The 9,307-nt window shown below is 40.1% G+C and overlaps 2 protein-coding genes across 2 annotated transcripts in view; both read right to left on the bottom strand.

Annotated features, from left to right (window-relative positions):
• Nucleotides 1-9,307, bottom strand: part of spty2d1 (SPT2 chromatin protein domain containing 1) — a 34,534-nt gene that overhangs the window by 6,079 nt on the left and 19,148 nt on the right. The window contains exon 7 of the transcript XR_004562286.1: nt 7,346-7,357. The gene's annotated coding sequence lies outside the window, so the exon portion shown is untranslated. The remainder of the gene's footprint in view (nt 1-7,345; nt 7,358-9,307) is intronic.
• On the bottom strand, nt 1,152-7,775 carry LOC117514946 (protein SPT2 homolog). The gene is given in 8 exon segments (XM_034175514.1): nt 1,152-1,308; nt 1,434-1,511; nt 1,584-1,743; nt 2,342-2,352; nt 2,410-2,800; nt 2,803-3,444; nt 3,561-3,675; nt 7,704-7,775. Coding segments are annotated over 8 exon segments (1,626 nt in total).

Below are 9,307 nucleotides of genomic sequence, written 5' to 3'. Positions count from 1 at the left end.
TGTAGAAGAGCAGCTGTTCAGGACTCTTCGTAAGGACACTTAACATCATGATGGATTCAACTCAGGTTTTTAACAATAGTGTCAAAACACCAGCTCACTGTCCACTGAACCATCATGATTATGTGTCATCAAAGAACAAAATGCTCCATTTTAATGAAGAGCATAAAAAGTGATCCATCAGAAACAAAACATTGGAACCTGGCATTTTATTTCAAGAAGAAAAAAATCTGAAGAAGCAGCTGAGCCAGAAGGTGACTCTGTTTACGAGTCGATTTACCCTCTGAGCCTCACCTGTGGTCATGAACTTTGGATAATGACCCAAAGAATAAGATCACTGATACAAGCGGCGGAAATGAGATTCCTGTCGGGTATCTGGGCTCCTGGATGGTGAGAAGCTCAACAATCCTGTAGGGACTTGGAGTAGAGCTGCTGCTTCTTCACACTGAAAGCAGCTGGTTCAGCTGGTTCAGACATCTGGTGAGAATGAGCCCTGGTCGTCTCCCGAGGGAGGTCTTCCAGGCATGTCCAACCTGGAGCAGACACCGGAGAAGAACCAGGACACCTGGAGGGATTATATTTCCCAGATGACTTGGGAACACCTTGAGATTCCCCGGAAGAGTTACAGGCAGAGGATGAGGAAGTGTGGGATGAGCTGCTTGGTCTGCTGCCACCATGACCCAGACAAGTGGCAGAAAATGAAGAAACACACACACACACACACTCAAACACACACACTTAGAATTCCTAAATCTCCACCAACAACTGAGACATAAAGGAATTAAAATGTGTAAAAGCTCAAAGGATGTGCAGACATTCCAGTGTGGAAAACACCTGCACAAAATACAACTTTAACACAAAACTCAGTCATTCATCAACAAGCTGTTTACATTTTAACCATTTTATTGACTCAAACTTTAACAGCTGGAATGTGCAGCAATATATCAAATGGAACAAAGATACAACCAAGAAAAACAGGAATAACATTTTATTAAAAGACAGTTATCAATTTAAATAAAAAAGCTGCCATAATGTCAAGATTCTGATGATCAGTGTAACAAAATATATCAAGAAAAGTTGACTTCAATTAATTTGTTTAAAATTAAACTCAGGTTGTACAAGATAAGAGTTTGATTTTCCTGTTTAAAAAAAAGTCACTCGTCTCCATCTTTTCCTTGTTCAGGAGAAGAAAGGCTCCAAACAGACTGAGTCACAGGGACAAAGGCGGGTTTCAGGTCATTTTGGCCTTCTTTGCTTTTCTTCTCCTTTTTTCTCTCCTCCTCCAGATCTTCCTGCACAGCTAATCTCAAACTAAACACAAAGAACAGGAATCAGAAAACTCGCTGTTATCTGACTGACACAACGACGAAGACTTCTTGGAAAACAAAGTAACAGATGAAGAGTAAAAAAAACGGTCCAAGCTGTACTCATCTTACCTCTGGGCTTCTTCTTTCTGCACGTCTTTCCAGCTGCTCTCTGTCAGCTTCAGTGCATGGTCACTTTCTTCTTTGTATCTGAGAATGATCACATGGTCCATGAACACCCTCAAATCACCTCTGCCCAAAATCTGACACGCCAACACCTACCTGGTTCGATCATAGCCGAAGATTTCTCGAATGTGTTTGGAAATGTCAAGCTGTGGTTCACCGTCATCTTCAATAAAATCCCCCTTTTCTGACTCAGCTTCATCTTCTTCATCCTCAGACTTTCTCTTGTACACAGACGTAATTGGTGACAACACTGGAACTGAGAGACAAATTTAGGAACTGGTTAACAGGCTGCACACTCACTATTACACTTGTGTCAAAAGCAGTTTTTGAAAATACACATACACACACACGAAGAGATAAACTGTATTTGAAACATGAAAACACACTTGCTATAGTTTGGAAGAAGCCTGTGGGGAAACTGTGTTTTTTGGTAATTATTAATATGTGATCCCATGTTGTTGACATGCCCACCAGGGGGCAGCAAAGGCACTGCCATGAGGGACCTTAAAAAATTAATTTAAAAAAAAATAACTTCCACCAAAAATATTTATCTTATAATGCAATCCGAAGTAACAAAACAAAGCCATAGAATTTAAAATATGTATTTTTCAATTATCTAACCCAGTTAATATCTTCTAAAAATGGAAATTCTTCATCTTATTTCCACGTCATGATCAAAACTGTAAGGTTTTGGTTGTCCTCAGATGATTTTCAGATTTCAAAGTGGGTCCTGGTGTTCTTCAGTTTGGGACTGTCTGAATTAAACCATTAAAAATGTCCACAGACATGCTGCTTGACGTTTACAAGATGCTTTCTGACACTGCTTTGGAAAATGCTGCACAGAGTACTATTACACAGTGTTACACTGAAGATCAACATCACACAAAGAACTTTTTAAAAACATTATCGTTTTTGTTCTTACCTGGTGGTCTGTTCATCATTCCTGGTCTTGGTGGTCCACCAGGTCTGTGCTGCGTGTCCGGATGTGGATTGGGTCCCTGTCTGGCTCCATGAACACTCATGGATATCTGCAGGTCTTCGAGGTACACTCTGTTTTTTGAGGTCAAGGTGACTTGATGGAGCAGATCTTTGGCTAAATGAGGGCTTGGGGACGTCTTGTTTGGATGAACCAGGAAGGAATGTTGCTTTTAAGGGGATTTTATAATTTGTGATACCAGAAGAGTTTGACATATTCTTCTGGGATCTGTCTCTATCATCATGAGATGTCTTTATTTTAGAAGCCTGAGAAGAAGTTGGCCCTTGATCACTCTTTGGTGTTGAGTCTGATTTCTTTTCTGACAAACTGGGCAGACTGGACTTTCTGCAGAGCTCCGTTGTGGTTTCAGATGCTTCTGCTCCTTCTCTGATGTGCCTTTTTTCATTGTCTTAGAGACAGAATGACACCTGCTGTCCCCTTCTCTCTCTGCATGAGGGTCTCTGTCTTTGTCCCACCTTTTTGCCTTGTGTTCCACCTCCAGCTCCCTTATCTCCTCAGCAGTTCTGGGCCTTTCATCCTTTTTCACCATCTTGGGTTTTAGCTCAGCTGGTACAGACTGCAGCTGTTCTGCCAATTTAATTAACTCTGTATAATTCATGGGAGGTCGTGGGTGTTTGGGTACTTCATTTTGCTTTTTGGGGAAGGATTCTCTACTACTCTCACCAACATCTCTGATTTTATCTGCTCTTAGTGGAGCTGGCTCCGGTTTTGAACTGTTCTCTGGGTGATATGTATGTTTGACACGCTTGGCTCCATTCTGGTACTGTCCTGCATTTTTCATTGTTTCTTCTTGTATTTCAAACTTTGATTTCCTCTTCTTAGGTCTCTGAATTACTGGGATCCCATTGTAGCCATGGAAGTTGTCCTTGGTACGTGAAGCCATGGCTCGTGCCCTACTGTCCGTCTTCATCTCAACTCTCTTGGCCAGAAGGTCCTGCATCTGTTTCTTCTGTTGCATTTCTGGAGCAAACAGCAGGTAGAGATTACGATTAAAAAGAGCATTCATTTGATAATCATACAGCATCTGTGTGATAAACACTGTGAATATAAATAAAAGGACATGTTTCCATGAATACCTTTCATTTGAGCATCAAGGTGCTGCCTCCTCAGAAGTGCCTGCACAGCAGCAGGATTGACACTTTTCGTCTTTGGGTCCATTTTGCGAGGCCCAGATTCCAAACTGTAGCTCTTCTGCATAAAGAAGGAAAACAGTCAAAATCTTGATGACTCACTGACTGTGGAACATAAAATGTGCTGGTGATTATGGAATTAAAATGCCCAAAAACTACAGCAAATTCTTTTTTTGCCCCCCAAAAGTTTCTTAGAAACTAATTATTAATATGTTATGGGACTGCAACTAATGATTATTTCATAATTAATTAAACTAACAATTATTTTTTCAGTGAACCGAATATTTTTTGTATCAGTCCACTGATTATTTTCTGATTAGTCAGTTATCCTTCCAGTGATAACGTCAATTCTACCAAAATGTTTCAACTTTGCGTTCAAATATTTTGTCCTAAAAAACTATTTTGCAGTTTAAAAAGTCCTAACTTGAAGATATAAAGTAGTAAAACTGTGGAAACCTTGTCCATCATCCTGCCTCCTGCTGACACTCACTGACACACGGTGATGCGCTCGTGCCTCAGTGCAGCACACACGTGACGTCATCAACAACAAAACACACACAAAGTACAACACTGACGCTACACTAAAAGCCCTCCGTTTTATTGAGCGCTAAAAATGATCGTGCTTGCAAAATATACAGTTATTTCCCACGTTTGAGAAGTTTGCTTCACGTTATCAGGCAGAACAAACTAACACAGTGTATCTGCACCAGACTCGGACAACCGTTGTGCTGTGTAACTGAAACGACGAGACTGACGTCGAACAAAGGGGCGGGGCCTAATTTAGCTCCGTCTCGAGTACATTTTTGCCTTTTTTTTTTCTTTTTTTTTTGCAATTTCTCATCACGCGTAACCATAATAATAATAATAACAATAATATTAATAATAATAATAAATACAAAAATAATAATAAAAAATATCTTCGCTGGAGTCACACTGTGTCGTTCGGTGCATAAGCGATTTAACGGCATTTATTTATTAATTTATTTATTTATTTAAGTGGAGCCACGTTAAAAGTGACAAACGTTTCTGGTTTATGAACATTTTGAATCGATTCCCTCATTAACTTCGTCTTGGTTTTGGAGTATTATTCCATTCTGCAGTTTGACGTGGCCTTAAACTCAGTGAAAGTTACACAGATACATAGTTTGATACCAAGAAAAATACAAATCAATATGATTCAATATGATGACAACGTTAACAGAATATGTTAAATTTATTAAGAATAACGGAGGTTCAGCGTTTTAAAATATGCAGCTCCTAATTTATTATTTTTTATGAGTAATTGCCTGTTTTTGTTCATTTGGAACTGATGGTTTGATGGTATTTTTTTTTTTGTCGTTATTTCACAGGGTTTTATCAAACATAACAGAATGGTGTCTGTTTTAGTGTTTATTTGCTAAGAGTTTTAATTTTATTCATTACAGTTTAGAATGTGTAGCTTGAATCACTGGAACATATGAAGACTCTTGTAAATGGACTCAGGGTTCATTCCTTGTGTCTGCAAATATATATTTGTATTATATATTGCGTTAAATATTTATTACAAATAAATAGTAATAATCATAGTAATAATAGATGTTATTATTGTCATTGTATGTATATAATTATTAAATGTTTATTCAGAATATTCTGATGAATAATAAAATCATAACTATTTTAACTGTAAAAAATAAAATTTAAGTCAACTTAATGTAATGCAACCAGTTGCGAAAGGTTTTTTTTGTTTGTTTTAGTTTTCTCAAATTCAGGAGTTATGCAGTCTGACTGGCACAGGTAGGAAGGACCTCCTGTGGCGTTCTGTGATGGACCTTGGTGGCCTCAGTCTTTGGCTGAAGGTGCTCTCACAGGTCATCGGTGTGGCATGCAGGGGGTGGGAGGTGTTGTGCCGGATGGTGAGCAGTTTTCTCAACATCCTCCTCTCTGGCACCTCTACCACAGACTCCACAGGCTCCACCCCCAGTACAATGTGCCGATTGACTGCAGCTGAATTACTTTGACAGTAAAAGCACTCTCACAAACTTATATTATTACGTTTATTTCATCCCCGGGTCAGACATCAATTTGATGGATCTGATCTGCAAACTGCAGACCACAAAAATGCATTATCAGATTTTTCCATCAGTTTGAGACCCCAAAAGGGATACCATATTTCCTTAGAAATATCCAAAACAATAAAAGGCATACAAATTACATTTTTTTTGTTTCGCTACTGCAGATCAATCCTTTCCATCTCACCATGTCCTCTGTATCTTCCTCTGTCACACCAACCACCTGCAAGTCCTCCCTCAGCACATCCAAAAACTTCCTCTGGCCTTCCACTTCTCCTCCTGCCTGGTGGCTCCATCCTCAGCATCCTTCTCTCTATATACCCTGGGTCCCTCCTGTGCACATGTCCAAATCATCTCAAGCTCGCCTCTCTCACGTTGTCTCCAAACCGTCCAACCTGAGCTGTCCCTCTGATATGTTCATTCCTAATCCTGTCCATCCTCATCATTCCAAAAGAGAATCTCAACATCTTCAGCTCTGCCTCCTTCTTTTTGTTAGTGCCATCGTTTCTAAGCCATACAACGTAGCTGGTCTCACTGCTGTCTTGTAGACTTCACCCTTCACTCTTGCTAATATTCTTCCATCAGAAATCACTCCTGCCAGCTTGCTCCACCCACTGCACCCTGCCTGCACTCTTTTTTCCCACCTCTCCATTACTTTGAATACTTGACCCCAAGTATTCAAATTCATCTACTTTCACCACCTCTCTTGGAACTGCACTATTCCACTGGCCTCCCTCTTATTTACACACGTACTCAGTCTTGCTCTTACTGACTTTCATTTCCCTTCTCATCAGAGTGTAACTCCACATCTCCTGAGTTGTATCAATCTTATTTCTACTCTCACTACAGATCACAGTGTTGTCTGCAAACATCATAGTCAATGGAGATTCCTGTATGATCTCATCCATCAACCTGTCCATCACCATTGTGAACAAGAAAGGAGCCACCCACCTCAGTCCCCCCTCAGCATTGAATGAATGTCATTCCCACTGTACATCTCACCGCTGTCACACTGTCCGCGTACATATCGTGCACCACCCTCATATACTTCTCTGCTACTCCAGACTTCCTCATACAATACCACAACTCTTCTCTTGGCACCCTCTTATAAGCTTTCTCTAAATCTACAATCACACAATGCAACTCCTTCTGGCCTTCTCTATACTTCTCCATCAGTACTCTCAGTGAAGGAAGACATTGCATCTGTAGTGCTCTTTCTTGGTATGAAACCATATTGCTGCTAACAAATGTTCACCTGTTTTCTACGCCTAGCTTCTACTACTCTTTCCCATATCTTCATGCTGTGGCTGATTAGCTTTATACCTCTGTAGTTACTGCAGCTCTGCACATCACCCCTGTTCTTAAAAATAGGAACCAGTACACATCGTCACCACTTCTCAGCCATCCTCTCAGTTTCCATAATTCAATGGAATCTCACCTAGACATTTCCATCCCCCCCACTGGAATGTCATCTGGACCAAATGCCTTTCCTCTTCAGAACCATCCTCACTTCATCCTTACTAATCCCTTGCACTTTCTGATTCTCTCTCTCTCTCTCTCTCTCTCTCTCTCTCTGTTATTTTCTTTATTCATCAGCTCCTCAAAATATTCTCTCCACCTTCTCAACACATTCTCATCGCTTGTCATCACATTACCATCTTTACCACCCTAACCTGCTACACATCCTTTCCAGCTGAGTTCCTTTGTTTGGCCAATTGGTACAAACATTTTTCTCCCTGTTTAAGTTCATGTTCATGTATATGTCTTTTCCTTAGCTTTTGGCACTTCTATTTTTACTTTATGTGTCATATCCTTGTACTCCTGTTAGCTTCCTTTATCTCTCTGACTCTCCAAATTATTTTTCACGAACCTTTCTCCTTATGTTTTCCTGAACATCTTCATTCCACCACCAAGTATCCTTGTCTTCCTTCCACTGTCCAGATGTCACACTCAGTACCTTCTTAGCTGTCTCCCTCACCTCATCTGCAGTACTTTTCCAATTGTCCAAAATCCCTTCACCTCCATCCAGTGCCTCTCTCACCTCCTCCCTGAATTTCACATAGCACACTTCTTCCTTCACTTCCAAATGAGACGCTTGTCTAGGCGTTGCCATGTTGAGAGGCCCACCTGCACTGATTCACCATGAACTCACTAATGCATAAAGGGGCGGAGCGTGGTGGGTGGCTCAGTGTGTGTGTCTAAAGAAGAAAGCTTGAACATGCACCTGTCTTAAGTGCCCGCTAACAAGCTAACCTCAGTTCGGGTGTTTATTAAATCATATTTTTGGGGACTGCGCGGTGGTTCTCATAACGATTTACTTGAATGTAGACAGTCAAAGTTATTAGCCCCATATTTCCACAGTAATCGTGCATTAATTGGACCTACCAGTTCAGACTATCGACAGCTGCTAAAAGTGCTAACACCGTTAGTATACAACATGAAATCCGGCTAAATAATATAATAATAATGACTTTATTCCAGACTCAGGAGTACATCGATACATGATTTCTATGTAGGTTCATATCTAGCCAGTTACAAACTTACACAGAGAATTTCATATCTAACATCCCTAAGCAGTGGGTCCTAATCCTGGACCTATATTTTGGTTGGTCTCATAGTCCCATATGATGGGATTCACAGACTTATTTAGACACTACATGAACAGATATACCAAATTCTTGATCACAGCCTGACAACACTCTATGTCAAGACTGTGCAGAGTGTACTTGTACTGTCATGTTTGAAAAATCTAATGAATAATTTAAAAGCGATACATACATTTTGTTTATAGATGATTTCTTGTAGTTCCAGCAAAGTTGAGGAGTGTACACAGGTGAGCAGTATGAACGAAACAAGTTTGATAACATTAAGATTACACATATAAAATTTGCATAGGACATGTTTCCTTGAGCATATAGCTGCCTGCATTATCTGGTTATACCAAGGTCATCACTTATGGCCTTAACTGATTGTGTCCGAGGTATCTACACGAGTCACCTTCTTTCAGTACTTCTCCGTTTAGTTTAAACACTGGGTAAATCAGCCACCTTCAGACAGCCCTAATTTACATTCACACTCTTCTTGGGGTTGTATAGTACACAGCAGTTTTATCACCAAACAGCTCACATACTTTCAACAGCTTGTTGAGTCCTGCCATTGAGGGTGTAATTAGCATCAGGTCATCTGCATACATAATGTGGTTCATTAGTATGAAACTATAATAGCAGGCAACATCTGATGACACCAGGTCATCCATGTAGCTATTAAATAAATGAGGGGACAAAATGCCACCATACTCCAAAGAACTCTGAGACATCATTCCCCCATCTGATACACATTTTCTGGTTAGCACACCATACCACCAGTAATCTGACAATACAATCAGGAACTCCTCTCCTAATGACAGCTTTATAATACTGAGAGATTTACCCTATCGAAAGCTTTACTAGCATTGAGGAAACATGCAAACATACTGCCATTAAGCACTCTAGAGGTAACAGCTGTATGCAAAAGTTTGGGCACCCCTGATGATTTCCATGATTTTCCTTTATAAATCATTGGTTGTTTGGATCAGCAATTTCAGTTAAATATATCATATAGCAGCCAAACACAGTGATATTTGAGAAGTGAAATGAAGTTTATAGG

This window comes from Thalassophryne amazonica, chromosome 8 (genome assembly GCF_902500255.1).
Source record: "Thalassophryne amazonica chromosome 8, fThaAma1.1, whole genome shotgun sequence".
Classification (NCBI taxonomy): domain Eukaryota; kingdom Metazoa; phylum Chordata; class Actinopteri; order Batrachoidiformes; family Batrachoididae; genus Thalassophryne; species Thalassophryne amazonica.
Note: the sequence above shows the minus strand (reverse complement) of the source record. Positions and strands in the feature narration are given on the sequence as shown.